The sequence below is a fragment of the Petromyzon marinus genome, chromosome 39 (genome assembly GCF_048934315.1).
Source record: "Petromyzon marinus isolate PM22_M1 ecotype Great Lakes invasive population chromosome 39, UKy_Petmar_22M1.pri1.0, whole genome shotgun sequence".
Classification (NCBI taxonomy): domain Eukaryota; kingdom Metazoa; phylum Chordata; class Hyperoartia; order Petromyzontiformes; family Petromyzontidae; genus Petromyzon; species Petromyzon marinus.
This window is the reverse complement of record NC_133705.1, coordinates 8,458,220-8,482,783: the sequence shown is the minus strand read 5'-3', so window position 1 is coordinate 8,482,783 and position 24,564 is coordinate 8,458,220. Positions and strand designations below refer to the sequence as shown.

General features: G+C 53.3%; 1 protein-coding gene across 7 annotated transcripts in view; it reads left to right on the top strand.

Annotated features, from left to right (window-relative positions):
* The window catches only part of KCNAB2 (potassium voltage-gated channel subfamily A regulatory beta subunit 2), a 133,074-nt gene that overhangs the window by 53,734 nt on the left and 54,776 nt on the right, over nucleotides 1-24,564 (top strand). The window contains exon 1 of one of the 7 annotated variants that reach the window (XM_032968310.2): nucleotides 15,625-17,041. The exons of 5 other annotated variants lie outside the window; for them this stretch is intronic. In XM_032968310.2, coding sequence (XP_032824201.2) covers nucleotides 16,719-17,041 — 323 coding nt within the window. In that variant the 5' untranslated portion in view covers nucleotides 15,625-16,718. Of the gene's footprint in view, nucleotides 1-15,624; nucleotides 17,042-24,564 lie in introns of those variants that run through there. One more of the 7 variants, XM_076072902.1, reaches the window with a different exon arrangement.

Here is a 24,564-nt window from a genome sequence, read left to right as displayed (position 1 = left end):
TGTGTAAACATCGCCACTGGGGAGATAAAGGCGGCCGGCCGTGGTGTTTGCCACCTTACCCCCTCGTGTACCGTGCCGGCCTTAATGGGTGCTCGCTAACAGCACTTGCTGTTATTGAGGGCTATACGGGGGATCTTTGTCTTTGTGACCATGTTTGTATTTATTTATTGACGCATGGCACAAGTTTGGGAGCAGGGGGATGGGCGGGCAATTTCGGTGTTTGTTCATTTATTCCTATATAACTGAAATATACGAACAATATGCGACCAAAAAAGTCAAAATTGATTGGACCGCGACCTTCAAAACACGTATACAAGGCCCCCCCTTCGTGTCTGCGCAGAATTTATTTCCGTCGTATTGCGTTTCAGCCGCCCTTGCCTGACCACCCCTCCCCTCCCCCCCCTGAAATCTCCTGAAAGTCGCTGGCTCAGGTCCCCCACGACCGCAGAACAGTTGCCAGGCCCCCCCCCTCCGTTGGCACACCGCAGTGGCATCTCGAGGTCACCCAAGGCAGCAACATCAAAGAGTTGGCAGCCGGGGGTGGCTCTGTGGGTCGTGGGCAGGAAGCCGGCGACGCCGCCGGGATGCTGCAGGGTTCCAATCCCGGTTTGAGCTGCCCGTCATTAAAGCGCTCGCGTCACGCTGCCGAGTCGGCAATTATCTCGCCCGGTATACAGGAGGTCGCGTGTTCGATGCCGACCCTGACGATACGCCTGCTGTTTGTTTGGAGTTTGCGTGTGTCTCTGTCTCTCCCCGTTGGTCGCGCGGATTTTTCTCAGGCTCCTCTGGTTTTTCCCTCCACACGTAGAAACGCGCGTTTAGAGTACTTGGCTGCAATACATTTCCACGCGATAAGCCACGTCGTTCAGCTATCACTTGTGCTTAGGTTGCTTCTCATAAAGAGTTGTTTCGCTCAGTGGGCCTTACCTGGTTAAATAAATAAAATAGCTTTTGTTCATGGTTTAAGTTTCGTTTTTTTACATGATGATCGCAGCCCCTGTCACCAATGACAGTCTGTGAAACGAAGCCTTTAACAGACTGTTGGGGGGCAAGTGCTGTTAACGAGTAGCGCCTATGAAGGCCGGGCCGGTACAGCACACGAGTAGGTGGGTGGCCAATACCACACCATCCAGGGATGCCTTTGTCTCGCCAGTGGTGATGTTTACACGCTGCACACCACCAGGTACTCAATATAGGCAGCGTCGACCTCGGAGAGCTCGAGGATTGGTTCAGAGACTCGTAACTGACGTTGGTGGCCATGAGCGGGAATCGATCCCTGGTCGCCAGGTTCGAAGCGCAGCAGCGCGCTGACCACAAAACTACCGCACACGCGCTCACAAAATACCCATCGCATTAAATTTGGGTTTTTCGTAATTTGGATTTTCTGGCTGTGACATTCTTAAAGACTGTTGGTTTTAACTGCCCTGCCACAAAGCAATCTCTTAGTGAAGTTGTCTTCAGGATTTTTCAGAGGCGATGTGTGATGGCCTGAGGAAGAGATTGCCAAATGTTTATTTCGTTTGGGCTTTCAAGTCTAGCGAGAACCCCCTCCCCCGAACCCCCTCACCCCTACATCTTTTTTTTTAAATGACGCTCACCACGCCGCGGAATCTTCCTGTCCACGATCACGGTACCTGCCGTGGCCTTGGCAGCAAATGTCGTGTACGGTGGGACGTGCATGGTGGGGTGCGCTCGGTGGGGTGCCCGCGGTGGGGCGCCCCACGTATATAACTGGGGTTGGTGACGCGAGGTTGCGAACGAGGACGCCCCGTGGCTAACGGGGAGTCCAGTCTCTCCTACCCCCCCCCCCCCCCGTGCTCGCATTCGGAGCGCTCGCGGAGACAGGCCGTGCATGTCCCCCGCGGTCTCGCGGGAGTCGCGCCGCCGTTTAATTTGCCGGGCATCTGTGAGAACGATGCTTTATAGCTCATCAGGTTTCACTCCAGTTATAAATAAATATTCCGATGATTCTGATAATTAGCGGTCGAAGATAGATAAATCTGTAGCCCGTGCCGGTCCGGTTGCCCGGGTGAAAGGCTGCGCTACGTCCTCGCTCAATGCTGGCCGCCAGCCTGACTCGACAAAAGCCCAGACAAGACGACAACGGGAGACGTCGGGGCTTTGTGCCAAGTGGTCATAAGCGTGGGGTCGGGTTGACGGGTGACCACAAGAGGACACGGCGGTGCCGATTATCGCCCCTGCCGTACGCGGTGTCGCTCGTTATTCTGCTCCTGGGTTTTTTTTTTCTCTCCTCCCGCACTTAAGCCGAGTGCTCGCGAATGAAACCGGCCAGACATCCGCAGTGCAGGACAATGCGGCGCACACGCCAAAAACAAAAAAAAGTCTTGATTTTGAACGTCGTCTGCCCCCCCCCACGACCACGTGTACGGGATTGGGGTGGGTGACGTGGGGGTCAGCAAAGGGCACTCGCTCGTGGGCTACTGAGTTATTGCGCTCGAGGGGAAACTCCGCGATGAGTCTGGGGAATCCTTCCGCTGCGCCACTGTTGCTGCCGTTGCCTAACCCCCATCTGCGGGGAAACGCCGCTCCCGGGACCCCCGTCCACCACCGAGTGCTCCGATTTATCCGACACTCGGAGCAGATGTCCGCTCGTGCAGGTGGCAAGGAGAATGGCGGTACAGCAATGGATTATTAAATCCATCCGTACGGATATATTAGTTTTACGTCCTCGTGTGTGTGTGTGTGTGTGTTGGTAAAATGCAGCAAGTTGGCATAGTGGGGGGCACTGCTCGTGGATCTGCCAGTCATCTCAGTCAGTCAACCCCATGGCACTTGAGTCTTTCCTGCGACCTCCTGCCAGCGAGCCTTCGACACACCACGTGGCCTCAAAGTGCACCTGGCCTGGCACAGGCGCCGTGGTGACGTCGCCACCGCTTAGTGGCCAACGGCGCTCGTTGTTGCTTCTTTTCTCCGGGTGCTCCGGTTTCCTGGCGCACGAAAGCCAAACTCTCACGAATGGAACTGGCCCAAACACTCCCGACGACGCAGGGCCCTCCCGCAAAGGAGTCTTGACAATCCCGTTGGACATTTCTGGGTAAACAATGGCCATTGTTGTTATTATACCTGAGTGGCATTTATTTGAGGTCGCGTCTTCACTCAACGTTTTCCGTTACGTGGAGAAGACCCGAACTGATCGTTCGGTGGAACCCAAACTGAACGAATCGCACGCCTTTTGGGAGGCTATTGTTTTTGGTGCTTAAAATGTTAAGTTATAATCTACAAATAAACATGCTGCGACTTGCTGTACTTGCAGTAAAAACAAAACATCCATCAAAATTATGATGCATCCAAGAATCTGCTCGCCCGACGCTGAACATAATTTTTCACGGCGCGCTGTGTTTGTTTGTTTCCCCGATGGTGGCTTCCTGCTCATGGCGATGATGGAAGTGAAAATGCCATCGTGGTGCTTGTTCCGAGGCTGTTATTTTTACGTCCAAGGCCCGATAATGAATTAGCTCGGCCATCATTTGTCTCTCTTATTGTTAGCGGGGGGCGGGGGGCAGCTGTGTGGGGGGCGGGAGGAGGGGTCTTTATCTTAACTGCAGTCGCTCCAAATTAAAGCTGTCAGTTCAAGTAAATGAGAGGCGCTGACACAATCCACAACAAACAACAATGCAGACACACTGGCTGGTTGGGGAAGGTTTTCCCGTAGAAGCTTCTCCGGTGCACACGGCTCCTTTGTCAAGTCCCGGCAGGTGGTGGGGGGAGGCCTCGTTGTAAATGTTATCGCGGAAACCCAGGCCTTAATGTTGACGTTTCCCACACAGCCGACACGCCACATCTGGTGTCTAACTCACTGCGGCTGTGGCTACTGGTCGCGTTCTTACTCCAGTCGCACCTACGATGAGCACGGTCGGCTACGTACGGTGCGAAAGAAGTTTAACGTACACACATGCAACGGTCTGGCCGCGAACCTCCGCAAAAGTTTTTCGGCTGGAAATTTGAGCTCTGGCCGTATTGTTTCATGTTGCAGATCAGTCGCCTTCCTCTGGCTCGCTTGAGTGTTTGCATGTGTGTCGCCACTTACATCTCGAGAATTCTCAATTTGACCTTGTCTGAGACGGCTAACGGGTGGGCCCATGTCAGGGTTATTGCAGTCGGGCAGCGTCACGAATGCTCGGCGCCCGCTTGTCAACACAAGCGCAGGTCCGCGCGGGTTTTTTTTAAATCTGCCTCCGAATCGTTTGGCATGTTTGGATTCAATCCTTCCACGGCCCCGGGCGGCGACGCCCAAACGACCGACCGCACGATTTGAAACCGACGCCAAATTAGCGGAACCGCGGGTCTTGGCGGTGGTGTGCGCGCACCGCTTAGAAGTCGCTTGCCACTGATGGTTGCAGGCCTCTTCCCAAGCCGCTGCCATCTCTCAGAGTGTGCCCCGCGGTACGACAGGTCCACCTAAGCTCATGCACACGGCTTGATTTCGTCCGCTCCATCTTCGCGGTGGACTTTCTTTCCCTCCATTGGGCTGCCTCGCAACAGAGCAGTGCATCGCAACAGGCTGACGTTTCAGGCGCGAGCTCATTTTCACAACGGAGAGAGAGACGGCAGAAACATTAAGACTGGAATAAACTCCCAGGAAATTCAACGTGTGCCACGCGTTATTTTTTCGTCCAAAGGCCGACGTGGTGGATGCGAATCTTGGCGAGTTGTGCATTCGGCTCGGATGCGTGGGGGGCGGGTGGTGAGTAACCAGCGGCTAAGTCGCAGCGGCCATTGCTCTCAAGGAGTTAATGGGCCGTGGCGAATGAAACACAAACTCCGCGCAAAGCGATGAACTGTGGCGGTGCACGGCTGATGGATGGCTGCGCTCGACCTCCAGTCAACCTTCGCTCGCTCGACGGGGTGGTCGCTCGATCTCCTCTGCTGCCAACGTAGCCTTGGAACTCTCCCCCCCTCGTCCCTCCCCCAGCCGTCGGGGCTGTCAGCTCCCTGCCTCGTGAGGTTCAAGCCCAGGGTCAAAAACACATCCTATGTTTTGTCTCTGCCTATGGCATCCTCTGTCGATAAAATAAATACAGCCCCCCCCCCCATCCGCTGTAATAAGTATTCATAATGAATTTTATTTATAGCTCAGGCCCACTGAGCTAGAAGCTATTTTTCAGAAGCGACCTGCTTATCGCGAACAATAGCTCGATGAAGCGGCTTAACCACGTGCGAATTTGGAGCAGCCAAATGCTCTAAGACGCACGTTGATTCTAAATGTGGAGGTAAAATCGGGGAGGACCCGGAGAAAAATACACGTGACCATGGGGAGAACATGCAAACTCCAAGTATAGAGCAGGCGTCAAGGGTCGATCGAGCCCGCGACTTCCTGTATAAAGGGTGCGGTAGATAACATCTCGCCGCCGTGGCGCTTCAGGTCGTCATCCTATTGGCTTTCCAGACCGATATTCCTCTATAAAGGAGAGTATGTGGGCTTGGACAGAATGCGTTATGGGAAGGGGACGATGCCGATGGGTGAGATTTGTTATTTGAGGGGCAGCCAAAGGATGTAATATGTTTTGTATGTCTGTCGAATGTTTTTTGCACCGTACGTAGCCAACTGCGCTGATCTAAGGTGCGGAGTTATCAATCGAACGTTGCATCCGATTCCAGAAACATGTGCGCTTTGCAAATCGTGTTTTATTAATTGCATCCCTCTGTCACTGCTGGATGAGGGCCTCCCCATGACATCCCCAGTCATTGTTGGTTGCCTGACCATACTTCACCACACAGGGCGAGGGTGTTCCCAGGACTGGTACAGATTATAATCGCTTGCTCACTTATGTTCGGTTTTGGCCGAGAATTACACTCGGGTCACCTGACGCATAGCACAGTGCGCTCGCCGCTGCGCCACCGCTCCCCCCCTTTTATCCGTAACGGGTACGTTATTTCCCTAACAGCGAATGAGCGCGCACTCGAATTTGTATTTAGAATAATTGGGATGTGATGATGGGAGCGATGAAATCGGCTCCGCGCGCAGCATCCAGATGCACCTTTGCCGTGTCGGATGCTGACGGCTTGGCGGGGGGTGTGGGGGGGAGCCTTCATCCGGCAGTGGATAGATAATTTCCTGACGACGACGGTGGCAACGGTGACGAGGATCGCTCGTATAAAATGCGCGTGCGCTCGGCGGAGGCTCCTGTCTCGTGCCGCACGTGGCAGACACACGAGACGCGCGAGGAGTCGTTAGCACGGTTCCCTCTGCTGAGAAAAAATACGACTCTTGAAAAACAAGAGCGAGGCTCTCCCTCTGTAGAATAATGGTGTTGTGTTTTTTATCACCTTGGTGCGCACTGCACGGAGCGTGTGGGTTGGAGAAGCCTCGCTTAATTAAACACCCTTCTCCGCGCTCCTCTGATGATGTTTTTGGTCGTGATAAGTCCGCTAAGCCGTGCGGAAAACCATCTGAGAGGACACGTCTGTAACATGCGGAGCATTTTTTTTGCGTCATATTCATTTTTGGGTTAGATCGCGTAAATATAAATGTGTCGTTAAACCTGTCACCACCCGACACAGCCAATTAGTCAGGTTTGTCACGTAAACGTAACATGCCAATTCGTAATTAGTACAGCACACCGGTGTGTTGGAGATCACATTCACATTTACAATCTGAGTACCGAGTGCTCTCCAACACACCGGTGTGCTGTACTTGTATCGAATTGGCACGTTCTGTTTACGTGACAAACACATTTTTATTTGCACGATCTAACCCAAAAAACCTCTTATGGATGATATTGGTCGCAAAAGCCTATATGTTAAACTTGTGTAATATTATTTGTGACAAGCGTAATATTATCAATAAGATTATTCTGCTTGTTTACCCAGTGAAGCCTCGCTGAGTCTCAAGACTTTTTTCAGGTGCGTCCTACCAAGTTTTCGCAGTAGGCAGGCGATGTTGCTGCCACTGCAATGTGTGATCCTAATTGAGTGAGGGAGCGGTAGTGTAGTGGTTAGCGCGCTGCGCTCCGAACCCCACCACCCGAGTTCGATTCCCGCTCACGGCCACGAACAGCAGTGACGATTATCTGAACTGGTCCTGGGCTTCCCCTAAGTCGACTCGGCCTGAAATAAGTACCTAGTGCGGTCAGGAGTGGTGCTGGCCACCTACCCCCTCGTATGCCGTGCCGGCCTTCTTAGGCGCTCGCTGACAGCACTTGCCCCAACAATTTGTTAAGGCATTGTCCTCTTGATTCCAATAGAGTAATTTTTCAGTATTTGGATGTTTTAGCTTTGGGAGGAAACCGGAGAAGCCGGAGGGAAACCCATGCAGAACACGGTGGTTTGGGGGTGCGGAGAGAGCTGGGAATCGAACTCGGTGGTTTGGGGGTGCGGAGAGAGCTGGGAATCGAACTCAGGGAAACCCATGCAGAACACGGTGGTTTGGGGGGGGGGGTGCGGAGAGAGCTGGGAATCGAACTCGGGGAAACCCATGCAGAACACGGTGGTTTGGGGGGGGGGCGGAGAGAGCTGGGAATCGAACTCAGGGACTTCTCGCTATGAAGCATGAGTGTTGCCACCCTGCCTCCCAATACTAGATGGGACTACGTGGTGGTGATGGCAATGGGACTGTGTGGGCTGCACAGCATAGGGAGAGGTCCTCATCCAGCAGTCGATCGGCAAAAGCGCTGTGTATGCGACTACACGTGACAATGTGCTGCGAGCCCATTTCTCTTTCAACAACCTCTGCATTTTCGCTGCCAAAATACGGAAATCCCGTCGGGCCTAAAGAAGTTATTACTTGTATATTTTTTTAAATCGTAGGCATTATAATACTGCAGTCCCCAGTCAACGCCAGGACTCGGGGCTTGTTTGCTGATGATGCAGTGGGGAGGGGGGGCGGTAGTGGGGAGAGTTTGGGGGGTTGGGAGTGGGGTGTGACATGCTGGCAACCGAGAGTGAGAATTCAGACCGTGACATTTAACACACGCGCAGGCTATTAACTGGAGCCGGGGCAGACTAACGTTGTGAAGCCGCCAGGGGTAACGGCAACCCCCACCCTGCGCCGCCCTACGTAAAGTTCACGTTAGCTAGGAGGGCTGGGCTGGCACCGCCGAGAGAACCTGGGCTCGGAATACGGGCGGGCGACCTCCCTCGATCGTGGCCGGGGCCCACTCGCGCAGCGAGCCGCGGTGCCAGTGCCGTCGCGCTGAGCTCGCGGTAGTCCATCAACGGCCCACGCTGCCGTACTACCGCCCGCGGTCCGCGTCCCCGAGCCGTGGACCGGGGCACCTTCCTCGGGGACGACAGCCTCGCTCCGTTTTATTCATTTCGAAAAATAAAAATATCAAGCCGGTCCATCATTACCTCCAACGGCCGTCTGAACATTTTTTCGGGGGAAAGGCAACTTTTGCCTCCCTTTTGGCCACTTTCCTGGGCCCACACCTCCACGCCCCCACAGCCCTAAAGCCCCCCCCCACTGCCCCCGATCCGCAAATCGCATCTGCGCGAGATGATTTCCTCTCCGCAAAGACACTCGGTGATCCCGTAGCACCCAGAGCTCATCACAACATTCCCCACCCTTATGCGTCCCACAGACCGTCCGTCCGTCCGTCGGTCCGTGAGTGGCTCGTAGTCATAAACGGGGGTTTTCAGCGAGCGCCGGTGGGTTAAGGGCACAGAATGTTTATTTATACTGGAGGAATCTGATGAGCTGTAAAGCTCTTTTTCACAGATGTCCAGTCGTTTCACAGATCTCAAACGGCACGGAGCTCGGAGCGAACAGGAACTGGTGAGCCGTGCTGGCGCTCTCGCTTCACAAGTTGCAGTTTGTGTTGTTTTTCCATTTCCCATCCTTTCACATCAACTCTGCGTGCATTTATATTTTATATACACGCACGCAAGTAAAAAATATGCACACGTATATTTACAGCCCTCTTGCGAATCCACTGCTGGAGGAGGGAGGCCCTCCGCTGTCGGCACAGCAGGTTATTTGACCATTCTTCACCACGCCGGTCGATGCGAGTTGATGAAGTTAGTGGGCGGACGAGATCCGGTTCAGATATCTCTCGCCACTGATGTCAGCCATGGCCGGGAGTCGAACTGATGTTTGGCAGGTTTGTCGCACGGTTCACTAACCACTGTGCCACCACTCCCCCTCCTCCCCCCGCTGAATTATTATGTACTATTTCATTGCCGGTAAAAATCATAAGGAGTGGGTTAATCCAGCATTAGACATCAGTCATCGGCAAAGCTCTACTGTTCTGAAGCATCCTAAATAACCTCGTATTTGTTGCTGTCTTTTCGTTTAATAATTTCCACAACAACAAAAAAATGTCACGTTTAAAACGCTGTCACAACCAGCTGGGCCACAGCAGCCTTTTGATTTGGCGCACGAGAGACGTTTCCACGACGGAGCAAGCAGGTCGCGTGTGGCGGGGTAAAGTGCCGGGCAGTTCCCACCTCTTCCAAGGCCCCTCTGGCCAGCGTAGAAGAGTAAAACAAATGCCCTATCCAGAGCGGTGGCGAGATCTTAACTTCCTCACCTGGTATACGTGGGTTCGATTCCGACCCCCCCGACGCCTGATTATTTGGAGTTTGCATGTGTCTCTTCCCGTGGTCCGTGTTGTTTTTTTTTTTTTTTCTCTCTGGGTCCTCCGGTTTTTCCCTACACATTTAGAATCAACCTCGTGCGTTCTGAGTATTTGGCTGCTATACATTTCCATATGACGATAAACCACTTTGTTGAGCTATCATTGATGGCCAGGTCGCTTCTGAAAAATAACTATATAGCTCAGTGGGCCTTACCTGTCAAAATTTTCAAAATAATTAAAATAGTAAAATACATAGGATACACCGGCAGGGACTTAGAGTGAGAAATTGCAGGGGTCACCCAGAGGTCATAGCAGTGAGCTGGCGCCGCTGAGATCCTGGGCTCGTATCCAGTGATACCCGCATCACCCACTTGCACGGTTGGCTACGTACGGCTCGAAAGACGTTTGACATACAATCATACGTATATTCAACCGAGGTTCTCGAGGTGTATTGAGTGGATGGTCTCGGGCCCAGTCACCAATGGCTCGCACAGAGATCCATAGATGTACATTTACTGAGTTGTGAATAATTTGGGTTCTAAAGTGCAGTGCGTTGACGATCTCAGCCCATGTCACCGATGACTGCAGACACACACACAAAAACACCGCAATAAACGTGGTTCTTAATCAGGCTGGATTGCAGCTCTGAAAATTAAACAAATAACTGTTTGGCTGTCCGTGCCACGAACCTTCCTCTCAACGTGGGGCGCATGTGAAAGTGCTGCCCTCTGCTGAAGTGTGAATCGGAGTGTCACTTGAAGAGGGGCATCTCAGAAGTAGCTCTGTGATGTCTGCTTCCACAAACCGTTCTGTCATGCGAGAAGGGCGGCACTGCTCTGCAAGAGATCCGAACGGATTGTCTGTCCTGTGACATAACGACACGGATGGCGCAATCCGAGTGAAACCGGGGAAACGACAAAAACTTTGAAAGAAACGACAAGAATCTGCGCGTGCGAGGATTTCTCAGTCTTATGACGTGACGCGCAATTAGGACGACATTGGCGACAAAGACAAAATGATCGACTCGCCGCTAATCAAAACCACAGCGACAATTGGCAGTGAGAAAGGAACTAAATTATTTCTGACAAAGCCCCGTCCGTGGCCTTGATTGCCAATGCCGCTCGGGAGTTCCATAGCCTTCTGCGAGTTTTGTGAAAGAAATAGTCAATTGAACGTCTCTCGCCGCTTGCGTCTCTGGCGCACCGAAGAAATCCACAAGTGCGTTATACACAGTGCACCCAAAAATTACTTGTAAGAAACCTAACCCTTTCTCGTTCCGATGACGTAAGTGTACATCGTCAAAATCAAACCGGAAGAAAACCTAAAATAAAATAACTCTATCAGTACCGAAGGCTCGCACAAGGCAATGTGGGAGGTCATGTGGCACAGTTTTGGCGCCAGCAATCATAGTGTGGCGGTCATGTCACTACGATTCTCTGCGGTGAGTGCAATGTCTTTAAAAACAGCGGCGAGACGCCTCTTTAAATAAATTAATGTCGAGCCGTTCGCGCGTTCCGAGATTAAGCGGTGAACAGGACACCCCCACCCTGCAACTTGCAGTCGTCTGGGAACGGGCAGAAGAGTTATGCATGGATGAGCCTGGTCGGTACTTGGATGGGTGACGACCACCACCGACGCTTGCCTGGTGCCGTAGGCGTGGGGGCTGAGCGGTGTGCCCAGCAGATGGCAGTGCTGAGTGTCGCCCTCTGCTCATGGAATTGGCCACACTTCCCAATGCAGGAACCTCTTCAGTATGAGTGCTGGGACTTGTCGAGGCTTCGCGGGGCAAAATAAAGGGCACGGTTGTCAACGCATCGCTTCTGACCGAGCGCCGCTACTATTTTATGTAACCACCGGACCAGGTGTCTATAAATGTCTGGCCCAGGTGGTTCTGTAAATTGGTGCGCACTCATGTGAATTGGCGCCCACGCGCGTGTCAGACCCATGCACGTCAAGGCACCCTTGTGAGTTGGAGCAGGTGAACAATATTCCAAACTCTAATTTTAAGAGGACACATGGCTTTCTGGGCAAGCCCGTTGTGCGAGTGCTCTGCTCTTGTACGAAAGACAAAAAAGAGACTCCAAAAACAAAGAACTGTCCCAAAATCCCACAGCAAGATCCCTAATGGCATATCTTTAGATGCACCGAAGCTTTCATGTACTTATATATAATAGTAGTAAAAAATTGTATTCAAACAACACACGATGGATCTCCAGCTGCTTTGACACCTCCAATGCTTGAGCGCGGCACCAGCAGCCCCCGGTTTGTCTCGTGGGCCTGCTCGTTCCAGCGCTTCTCTTGTGGACCCGGAATAAGCGACTGCAATGGCGATTCCAACCCCGACGCCTGACTATTTGGAGTTTCCATGTCTCTCCCCGTGGCCGTGTGGATTTTTCTCCGGTACCTCCGGTTTTTCCCTCCACATTTAGAATCAACATCACGCATTTTGGAGTATTTGGCTGCTATGCAATTCCACGTGATGATAAGCTACTTCGTGGAGCTATCATTTGTGATTAGTCAGGTCGCTTCTGAAGAAGAGCTGTACAGCTCAGTGGGCCTTATCTGGTGAAATAAAATAATAATTGTTTAGTCCGTTACGTATCCCGCGCTGGGACGGGTGGTGGTGGCGATGGTGTGTCCACACATGCCAAAACCCCACCAGCGTTGCCCTCGCTAAATGAGCCGCGTTTTCTAAATGTGTAGAAATTGAGCTGATTTGGGGCGGTTGGACGGGCGCTTGTGGAACCCGCAAGCTTGCAGTGCCGGGTTCTGCCTTCCACAGTCGTGGACAAAATTGAAGGTGATCCTTTTATTCTCGCCGAAAGAAATCTCGTTTTGCCAGTGTTATTTCTCGTCTTTTCACATTTGGGGTGAGAGGGAGTGGTGGTGGTGGTGAGGGGGGTGGGGTGGTGGGGGGGGGCGGCAGGGTAAATAAACCGATTGCCCTCGACAATGTTTTGCTGCGCGGCTCCGGCGACTCGGGCCTCCTCGTCCGCCCGCTCACGCACTACTGGCTCTTTGGTGCGGCTGCAGGTGGCATCACGTGCGGTCCCGAGCGGTAGTGTAGTAGCGGTTTGCGTGCCGCGCTACGGGCCTGACGACCCGAGTTAAATTCCCACGCACGGTGACAATTATCTGAACCGGTCCTGGGCCTCCCTTAGATGGACTCGGCCACCGGATGAGTACCTGGTGCGGTGTATAAAGGCGTTGCCACTGGGGAGACAAAGGCGGCCGGGCGTGGTGCTGGTCACCCACCCCCTCGTGTGCCGTGCCGGCCTTCATAGGTGCTCGCTGACAGCACTCGCCCCAACAGTCCGTTAAGGCTTTACGGGGGATCTTTGTCTCTGGTCCCGAGCCGCCTTCCGCCGCGGTGCCAAGCCAAGAGCGTCGCGGTGTGGCGTCGCACCAGGCCACCGCGGTGTTTTGCGGCGCAGCTCGGCACGTTTGTGCGTTTGTTCTGTTCGCCGCGACGTGGGCTTCACCGGCACCTTGCCGCGTCGCGGTTGCGGCGTGTTAATGCCGCATGGCGTAGTTCCACTCCTGCGTGACGGAAGCAGCAATGCGTTCGGGAGCCGAATGCCGATGTCGAGGTCGTGCTGCTGCTGCTGCTGGCCACGACGAGGGGGCTTCGGCAGAGAGAGAGAGAGTTCGTGTCGTGTCCGCTGTTCCTCCTCCTCTATACTCTTTGGTTCTTTGGGTAAAGTCACGTAGGTATAAAATACAATGAATAACGACGTTTCGGGCGTAACACAAGCGTCCGTCATCAGGTGGGAATGCAAGGTCTCCTGCTGAGGCAGACTCCTCTGTTGAAGGAGTGGTTTGCTGTAGAGGACATGGACATGCGAGAGGGGTGTTTGTGCCCACGGGCGTTGTGTATTTTATCACGGTGCGGCCCCCTGATGTTGTGGTGTGCCGTGGTGTGGCTTGCTCATGTCACGGTGTGACATTGTGTGTGTTGCGGCGTGCCGTGTGTCGTGGTGCGACATGGTGCGTGTTGTGTTGCGGCAAGATGCCGTGGCGTGCAGTGTCGCGGCTTGGCTCCGCGGTGCGGCACGCCGGGGCCGCTCGGTTAAACCGGCTCGCGTTACCCGCGCCCGTGGCCCCACGTGCCATCGTGGTGCAGCGAGGCCCTCGCCCCAGCGCGCGGCCGCGTGCGCTTGAAATGTCACGGCGCGGCTGGCCGAGCGGCGGGCGAGGATGGCGCGGCGTTGCGCGGTGTTTGTGTTGCCCCCGATATGCATGCACTGCCTGCGTGTGAGGGTGCGCGTGCGTGTGCGTGCAGCTGTCAGTGGGGTCAGGTGACGGGTGGCGGTGACTGATTAAGGAAGGCCCTCCGAGTGAGAATTCTCTTTTAAATTTAGTCGGCTGTGGCGGACGATGGGGTCACGGTTGGCGGGCGGCGGTGGTGGTGGTGGTGGTGTGGGCGGGGGGGGGGGTTCGGGCGAGCGGTCAGTTGGGCGGGGGCGGTAAGGGCGAGCGATGGTGCGGCTCGGCGTCCATCATTGCCCCTCCAACCCTCCCCCACTTCCCCGCTCCCTCCTGCTCGAGCGATTCTCCCGCTCGCTCACTCGCGTCGCGTTCCTCTCGGTGGCCGCGCGCCGGCGCCCCGCCGCCGCCTTTTATTTTCTCATTTTATTTTTCTTCACGCGCTTCGTTCTCGTCGTCGTCGTCGATTTTGCCGAGCTCATTTCGCACCCGACGCTGTTACAGCGCGGCGACCTAAAAAAAACAAACAAGCCGGTAACTCGACATGCGCACTTTTTTAATTTCGTTTATTTGATTTATTTTTAAACTACCTCCGATTAGTGGTTTTTTTGTTTTGTTTAATTCATTAACGTATTTATTCTTTTCGCGTGCGTGCTCCGCTGCCAAGCCTGTGGAACTGCAGGAACGATGCGTTCATTAGTCGCCGATTGTGGATATCCCCCCCGATTAGCGAATGACTCCGCTTTCTACCGTGAGCTGCCTTCTCCCCCCTTCACCCCCACTTCACCCTCCCCTTAAGCAGCAGCTGCGACCGCTTTGACTATTCCACGTGGCCGTTCTCATCATCGTCGTCGTCGCCGCCTGCAGGGGTTTAAGTTTGTTCTTGACGCGTTTTTTTTTTCTTTTTCCGTGAGACGCTCCACTCGCGCGTAATTTTGCCCGCGTACCCCCGCGCGCGGTTTAAGTTGTCGGGAATCTGGAAATAATTTGAATTAAAGATGAACCGAAGGTGACAGTAATTGGATTCTCTGGGAAGCCACTCTGCACCCCCCCCCCCCGCTGAGCAGCCTGACGGCGTCTCTTAAGGAGATTGCCTCTCCCGTCGAAAGAATCGAGGGGGTGAATATTTTGAAGACGACACAAGAAGCGGGGGAAGCTTCGAGGAAAACGATCTCACTTAGACGGCCGTTCTGGGGTTAAACTGTTCGCGGATAATGACGGCCGTCAAAGGATAGCGAGGCAGAACGTTGACGAGAAGAGGCAGAGAAAGGGGGAGGCTTTTGTTTACCGACGAGACGGAGCAACTTGATGGCGTCACGCTCTGCGCGGAAAGCGAGCGGCACCTGCAAGAAACGCTTCGGCTGAAAACATCGCACAGAGGCCCTTCCTCAGATTACTTCTTTCCGCCTCGCCCCCATCCTTTATTATTGTTTTGCTTCCGTGTCCGCGTTGACGGGCGTCCGTTAACTCGGAGGGTCCCGAGGATTCGAACGGAATCGAGGAGCGCGTGCGCGCGCGAAGGATTTTATTTCCCCGCCGCCAAACCACCCACCCACCCACCCAACGTGCGTTCCGGGTATCGCTACGGAGTTGCCGGCCAGGAGCGTCCCGCTCTCACCACGGCCCAACACGCACTCCGCATCATCGACCGTGCGCATCGCGGCGGAGCGCGCGGCTCGCCTCCCCGGGGGACATCGCGAGCGCAGCCAGCGAGAAATCGCACGTCCACGGAGATGAACGCGAAGTGGACCCGAGCGGCGATTTAACAACCGAGACTTGCAGCACCGAACGCCCGCCCCCCCCCGCCCCCCCCCCCGACCCGCCCGCCGCCCCCCCCCTCTCCCCCAACCTTTTCCGACCGGCGCTCGGATCAAAGTCGCGGAGTTCAGGAGGACGTCCCAGCCGTTCGAGGATTCGACTCCCACTTTTTGTCGTGCCCTGCTGGGAGCGGGCGAGAGGTTGGACGCAGGCAAAGGCGCCGACCGTTTCAGGCCGAACGCCACGACGCGAGCGGCGGTTACGGTTGACCTCCCCCCCCCCCCAAACCCCGCTGCAGGGGGTCTTTGGCCGGGGGATTTGCACCGCCGCTGGCGGCGACGGGACGAGCCGGCGCGCGACGGGGAGAGCCGCCCGGGAGATATCTCGCCCCGAGTTCGGTGCGAGCCCAATTGGACGTCGTCTTCAACAGGAGGAGGAACGTCGCCCACCCGGAGGTCACGTGGCGGGTGGAGGATGGGAAGAGTGCAGCTGTTCTCTTTAGTTTTTTTCCGAGCGCGTTTGTAAAGTTGCGCGTCTGATTTTGAGGGTTTTTGTAGCTGCCACGGGAGTTTGAGCGTAGGATCATCGTCCATTTTCAAGCGGTCGTCTCGTGATCGAGCCGACGCGGAGATCGACGGAGGACGTTGCGACGGTAACTTGTCGCTGCTGTTCCAGCAGCGTTGGCGAGGGTTTAACGTCGCCACCGCAACTACAGTGAGATCTTACAGGCTCAGATTTCAACCTTTGCTAGATGAGTAGCTTTAATAGCATTAAAAATTGTTAACGTTATATCGACGTGAATGACCGTGAAAAATATATTTAGGCAATTGTAGTCGTATATTTGGTTGATGAAAGATAAATAACGCATCGGCGTGTCGGTTGGGGCCGGGGTTCCTCAAAAGAGACGCTCAGAAGACGTTCAGGCAGCGGAGAGACGCAATGGGATGGACACCTAGCTGTGCCGCTCGGCACTGTTTTTAGAAGTAGTTTTTTTTTTCCACCGAGACAGGCTACCGAGCAGCGCGATTTCCGATTTCATCTCCCGGTGGATAACTCCTTCCGCGATACACGCACGTGCGTACATTTCAAAAATAACGTTCCCCGTACGCTGGGCGACGACAAGACAGAGCGCTACGGGTCGAGAGGAAGGGAAGAAGCGGCGCGGCCGCCAGAAACCACGGCGGCGCGACACTGCGCGGAGTTGTCGTCACGCTCGCCATGCAGGTCTCCTTCGCGTGCTCGGAGAGCGGCCTCAAGTCCCGCGGCGGCAGCGATGACCGCGGGGGGCGCGGGGGGGGCAGCCCGACTCTGGGAGGGGGCGGCGGGGGCCCAGGCGGCGGCGGGGGGCCCGGCGGAGCCAACCGCGTACGCTCGCGGTTCCGCGCCGTGGCCATGGTGGCGAGGAGCGTGGGCCAGATGGCCCTGCGCAAGCAGCAGCAGCAGCAGCAGCTACTGCAGCTGCAGCAGCAGCAACAGCAGCAGCAGCAGATGATGATTTCCCTGCGCGAGACAACGGCAGCCAACACGGGCATGAAGTACAGGTGAGGGCGGGGGACACCTGGAGAGGGTGAGTGGGTGGGGTGGGGTTGGGGTGGGGGGGAAATAATTTTCCACCCGACGCGATTCGGTGACTTGGTCGCGATCCAGCCTCGCCAATTGTATTCCCGGCTCGTGTAATGTTTACGTTGCCCTGAGTTTGTAGCGCCTCCGATGGCTGCGCGGGTGAAAGGGGGGGGACACCCGTCGCACACAAGTCGTCTTCCTCCTCTGCTGTATTTCCCTGGCCGCAGACTGAAGTTGGCGTTTGATGGCGGGGTCGCGCGTGACGTCGTCGTAACAGAAACGGTTCGCGGAAGCGCATATCGCGGAGCTACTCCCGAGATCCCTTTCAAGTGATTTGTCATCCGCACTCGGTGGTGCTGCACTCTCCCACTCACCCTGCTGCTGCTGCTGCTGCTGCAATGGCTATGTTTGTCATCCTCCTGAGAGCTGGAATTGAGTAAAAACAACTAAATTTAACAAGATTGTGTTTTTTTTTGCGTATTCATTTGTGGCCGGGCCAAGACCACCGACTCGAGTTATTTTACGCTTGAGAACCCTGGCGTATCCACGGGCGGACGGGGCCCGGATTCGAACCGGGATCTCAGCCGGCGCCGACAGAGTTGCACTCGGAGCCCTCTCCCACCGCCGGCTACCTTACCAGCTCTTGCAAACCGAACCGCCCTCGGAAATCGCCCGCAACTCGGCCGTCGTCCGCGACCGCTTCGTCCCCACGTCCGAGCCAGCGGTTTGCGCAACGAGCGAAATGTTAACGGCGTACCGTTTGGGGCATCGCACAGCGGCAACATCGCGGTTCGGCTTAACGTGTCCGCTCGGGCCACAAAAGTGTGCCGAGCGGCTCCGCCGCTTCGCGGTCGCTCGGGCCGTGAGGCCGCCGTGAAGCGACCGCGAAGCGGAGACGTCCCACCGCGTACGTTTACGAGCGATTCGGTTTGCACCCGGCCAAGTCGCCACGGGTGATTGCGCGTGTTGCACAACTCCGATTAGGACTCTCGTTGGAAACTGTTACGAGTTTACGTCGAGAGTAGCGTCCACCAGCCCTCCCCCCACTCCCTCGGGGGCATTATCTATTGATGTGGGCAACATGCGAGAGCGCTCCCCCCCCCCCCCCCCCCCCACGGCGTTCACTGCCAGTTTCCGGAGCTGCCCCTCCTGCTACCCCGTGTCCCTTGTAACACTCCCCAATAATACCCCCCTCCTCACCAGCCTCCCCCCACTTCCCTCCACTCCCCCCCTCCCACCCACGGCTCGCACCTCTTCCCTCCCCAGATTGTGTCTCTCATTCGTCTATGCTTACATTTGATTTCTTGTGTTGCGTGCGAGTGCCTGCGTGTGTGCGCGTCGTGGCTAGCGGGCAGCGTGGCACACCCACGCTGCAAACCCGGCGATCCGAGGTTCGATTCCCGCTCGCGGCCGACATCGGTGACGGATACCGGTCTTGGGCCCTCCCCTAAGTCGACTCGGCTGTAAACGAGTACCTGGTGCGGTGTGCAAACATCGTCAATGGGGAGACAAAGGCGGCGGGCCGCCCGCGGTTCTGGCCACACCCCACCCGCTTGTGCGCCGCGTCGGTCTTTATGGGTGCTCGCTAGCAGCACTTGCCCCAACAGTCTGTTGTGGCTGTACTGGGGATCTCTGTCTTCATATGTGGGGCTGCTGGTGGGCAGCAGATGGCAGTGCAGCTACATCTGTTATTGAACCACCAACCTTGCACTGGACTCAACAGCTTGGTCAAGTACGGTCAGCACTAGCCCCAAACAGCTTGTGCAAGCTACGGGGGGGGGGGGGGTGGGAATCTTTGTCTTTATGTGTCACCCAGAGCGTGTTTAATACGTCCCCGTCCCCCCCGTTGATTTGTCGATGTGACTGCTCCGTCCGCTTGACCACCTCCGACTCGGAGACGAGCGCTCCCTCGCTAGCTCCTGGTGCCACCGTGATCTCTCGTTAGCGCCCCCGCTCCGCGTCCCGTGAACGCGCCGCTGTCCCCCTGACTCGCGCGGACGCGTTCCAACGTTCCTCACCGTCGCTGGTGAGCGCCGATCCTCTCAATGGTGCCTCCCATTTATATTCTTTCTCGCCGAGTCACTGGAAAGGCGAACTCGCCCATCTCCATCTCTGCCCGTTTCATGCCCCCCCCCCATCCCCCGTTCTTAAGAATCATGGGGCGCCACGCTGGCGAGATGTTATTTCCCTCGCCTGGTATGCAGGAGGTTGTGGGTTTCGATCCCGACCCTTGACGCCTGCTTTATATTTAAATCTCAATGTTATGAGCCACTATCATTTGTGGCTGGGTCGCTTCTGAATAAGTAATATTAAACATTTTTTTTAACACGCTTTAATGAAATGTACCGTACTAGTAATGTAAGAACTCCACGACTCCAGGAAGTGGCCCCCTAAGCTTGACATAACGTAAGGGACCGTGGTCAAATACAGCCAACGTCAGTTGAGCGTGGACAATTAGACCCAAGCCGAAACATAACATGTAAAAAAATAATGTTTTAAAATATGTGTTTTTTATTTTTTATGATAGAATCTAGTATTGTCATCAGTATGACATAAGTATACCAAGTTTGCTGTCGATAGCACATTGGGAAGTGGGTTAAAATTGAGTTACAAGATTTGAGGATACAACAACGACAACAACAACAGCAGACAGCTCAGTGGGCCTTACCTAGTAGTAAAAAAAAACAACTGTTACAATATATATTCTTAGTTTTTTCGGTAAAGTCACGTTGAAGAGAAACAACAAAATAACAAAATATATATATAAAACAAGACACTCTACAAATCACACTTATCATTGACGGCAATAATGTCCACATCGGATTGGGAACATGTAGACAATATGACTGCCTCTTCAGCTGCTACTATGTCGACCACATGTAAGGAAAACCTGATTTCCAAATTTAACCTCCTCTTCAACAAAAGACCGGACCCACACACCAAAAAGTTAGACATTAATAAAGTCGTAATTAATCGCAGTAACAGTTCTATTTCCGATGGTCTGAAATCCGTTTTAGCTAAAGGTCTAAACTTTGCAGTCACACCTAAACACATACCAGTTAATGATATAATTGCCCAAGTAGACGTTGCTCTCAGGGGCCTGGGTCACATCGCTGCAGACGTAGCAAGATCTGAAATCGCTGCAACCCTCAAAAACGCTAAGATGCCAGCTAGCAACCTCAGCAAAGATGAGCGTTTTGAATTATATAAATTAAAAAAGAGGAATGATATTGTAGTTCTCTCAGCTGACAAAGGCAATGCTACTGTCATCATGGATAAAATAGAATACAACAACAAAATTAAAGAATTACTCGACGATGGTAGTTATACAAAAATAAAAAGAGATCCCACCAACAGCCTCGTCACACAAACCAACAAAATAATTTCTGATTCAACCGCATTAATTGATCAATCTAAACAGTTTTCGTTGAAACCTTCTGCTGCCAGGCCACCAAGATTATACGGCTTACCAAAAATACATAAAGTTGATACACCTCTTCGTCCCATAGTCTCTACTATCAGCTCCCCCACCTACAAACTAGCTCGTTTTTTGTCTGAAATCCTGCGTCCTTTCACTGGAAAGACCACCTCTGCGGTACAAAATTCTACTCACCTGGTATCAACAATCAAGGGTATTTCCCTGTCCCCAGACGACCTGCTTGTCAGTTTTGATGTAGTTTCCTTATTCACCAAGGTTCCTGTACCTGACACCATTGCAATCATTGAAGACTTGGTTCATCAAGGACTAAACACTGAGGTACCCCCCCTGGTGAGACACTGTTTAACCAATACATACTTCACTTGGAATGGAACTTTCTACAAACAAACTGAGGGCACCCCAATGGGCTCCCCCCTTTCTCCAGTTATAGCTAACATTTTCATGGAGAAATTTGAGACTGACGCCATCCAGACTGCCACTCTGCGCCCAACCTTATGGAAGAGGTACGTGGATGACACTTTTGTCATCTGGCCACATGGCCGGCCTGCTCTAGACCAATTCTTCGACCACATCAATTCCATACACCCAGCCATCAGATTTACCATTTAAGTCGAAATAGATGGCAAGATACCTTTTTTAGATGTCCTAATTAAAAAGAGACCTGATGGTTCAATGAGCCACTCTGTCTACAGGAAAGCTACCCATACGGATGCTTATCTGAAACCGGATTCCCACCACCATCCATCACAGAAGAATTCTCTCATCAAGACTCTGTATCATAGAGCCCAATGCATATCCGACCAGGAACACATAAGCAGTGAACTCAAGCACGTACACCAAGCTCTTAGGGCTAATGGTTACTCCGACTATACAATCCGCAAAGCTATCACTCAAACCATGAAGAAAAACCCTCTTGAGGAGCCTTTCAAAACCATCACTTTACCCTACATTGCTGGGATCACAAAAAAGATCTCCAAAATCTTGAATAAACACAAGATCCAGGTCCATTTCAACACATTACATAAAATCCGTGATCTGGTTCCGTCTGTAAAAGATGTGATTCCGGACATACAATACCCTGGTGTCTACAAACTAAGTTGCCTCTGTGGTAGTAGTTACATTGGAGAAACCAAACGCCATGTCTCGGACCGTATTCGTGAACATAAAGCAGACCTTAAACACGGTAGGACCAACACCTCGGCCGTAGCAGATCATTGTTCTAATTCAGTAGGCTCACATGCCATTGACTTTTCCAAGACGGAGGTTCTTTGTAAGCCATCTGGCTTCCATGAGAGATTCGTTCATGAGGCTATCCACATATACAAGCACAGAGACAATTTCAACCGAGAAGATGGATTCTATCTTAGCAATCATTGGAAAGATTTGATAAATCATTTCAGTTCTTGATTTATTGTTCACGCTTACAGTGGCTTTCAGACAGCATACATTATAAAAAATTCGTCTCCCCCCTCCTCTTTTCAAAAAAATAGATGGACTAGTCCTGGGCAAACTGCCAATCGCTGCGCGTGACGCCAACGGTTTTTTTTTATAAATAAATAAATGTGCCGTTTCAAAAATAAATTTATGCAAACCGACACACCTGATGATGACCGTTTGAGTTATGGTCGAAACGTCGTGATAATTTTTTATTGTTTTATATATATTTTGTTGTTTCTCTTCAACGTGACTTTACCGAAAAAACTAAGAATATGAATTACTGCAGTCACGAAAGCTTTAAATCAAAACTGTTACAATAGTTTAAATACTAATATAACTTGCTGCATTATTACAGGCCAGGTACTGTTTCTGCGAAGGAAGGCACTACGTTTGACACGCACACTCTGCAGTCGTTTTCGCAGTGGGCGGGGTGCGGGGGGCGGGGTGGGCGATGTTGTTGCGCTTATTCCCAATTGATTTGAGTTGCTCTTTTTTTTTTCCCCCGAACGACGTCCAAACGGCATCGTTTACGTGCCGCCACGGAACCGGTTGGCGCGCGGCGTTCATGACGGTTACCGGCAACCCACGGCGTTAACCGGGGCGGCCGCCGGGGTCGGGACCGCCAACCTCTGAAACGGGTGGCGTTTGGGGCCGCGTCCACCGCGCCTACGCTCATTCCGAACGCTCGCGATCTCTTGCCCCGTCGTCTGCGCGCGTCCGGTTCGTACACCGCCTCCGCGGTTTTTTTTTAATGACGCGCCCCATTTGACGCCCCCCCCCCCATCCCTCGCGACTCTCCATCAGTCGACTCCCTCTCCACTCGGTGAGCACGACAACACCGTGCGGCATTCGTGCCGCTAACCTCCTTAATGCTTCACGCCCTCCACGGATGCGCCGACCCGCGGATGTGCCGAGCGCGGCGCGACGAACCCCGCGTTCAGATTGCTCCGATTTATTTGGCCGCGATAAAGTTTCCACGTGACGGGGCCGCTTTGTGTCAAGCCGTCGTTTGTGGGCCAGGTCTCTTCTGAGCTTTAGCTGGTAAGGTAAAAAAAAAAAATCGTTTTATTTGTTGTTGTTATTTTTTTTAGGCGATTTGTTTATCCTTTACTTTGTACTCCTATTGTGTTTTTGTATTGTTTGTTGTTGTAACGTTTTGACCCCGTGCCCCTACTGGACATCTGTGGGACAAAAAGAGCTTTGTAGCTCATCGGATTCCTCCAGTATAAATACATTTTCTGACTCTGTCGCATCGCCACAATGGGATTCGTGTAACGCCTTTCCATCGCAGCTGCGTCTCAATGCGTCGCTCATAATAGCACGGCACGCGTATCACAGCGAAGGAAGATAGTTTATATTGTCGTCATTATTCTGGGTAATGATGACGATGATGATCATCGTATTGATGATGAGGAGGCTTGCGACAGCTGGGGCGGCTATCTCATTATCTGTGTCGTTAGCGTCGGCTGTTAACGCGATAATTGAATTTTCCTTTTTTTCTCAGCTTGCTGATGCTAAGGCAGTATATCATTTCATTGACGATGAGTCTCAAGTCACACCATCCAGTAAACGTATGCGCACACTAAAATATATATTTTTTAAAGATGAGGCCCACTGAGATAAATAGTACTTTTTAAAAAGCAACCTGGCCACAAATGATAGCTCAACAAAGTGGCTCAGCACGTGCAAATTTATAGCAGCCAGATACTCTAAAACGCGTGATGTTGATTCTAAATGTGTAGAGAGAAACCGGAAGATCCGGATAAAAATCCACGCGACCACGGGGAGAGACACGCAAACTCCATATATACAGGTGTCAGGCTCGGGATCGAACCAACGACCTCTTACATTTTGCCATTGGTTTTTCACACCTGATGACGACCGTTTGTGTTATGGTCGAAACGTCGTGAGAATTTTTATTTATATATACTTTATTATTTTATTGTTTCCCTTCAACGTGACTTTACCGAAAGAGCTAAGAATATCAACGACCTCTTGTATACCAGGCGAGGTGTCGTTATAAACATCTCGCCACTGTGGCACCCCACACGCACGCGCAACCGTGAATTATTTTCCACGGGGTGCCCTCTCTAAGCGGTTCCTTCTGCTCCACCATACATCCTCCTGACGACCACTTTTCAACCACGCGGTACCCTACGGTGAAAAATCTGCACAGTCGCCAAACCCCCCACCACCACCGTTCGCTTTCACGAGGCTTCAGCGAAGCTGTCACCGGAGCAGCCCAGGACGCCACTGGTCTGTTTTCCAGCGGCCCGGGAAAAAAACGCAGCAGCCGAAGAGCGCCTCGTCCACGCCGGGGTAACGATGGTGGTGAAGAGAGCACTCGATTGGGGCGGGGAGGGGGGGGTGGTGGTCGCTCCCTCACTTGGTCGGCCAGAAGCGGAGCACTAGCGAGCGGCACCCAAAAGGATATGCCGTGTGTGGGCGGGTGGGCAGGCGGGCGGGCGGGCGGAAAGTCTCCCGATGATTTATCCCCCAATATTACATGCGGCTCTGTATTTTTCCCTGGAGAGTTCGTTTCGCGCTTGAGCGGGAGGCGGATTAACGGCGTGCTGTTTGCGCTGCGGACATCGCTCGAGGCCAGGGGAGGGCAAGGGGGGGGGG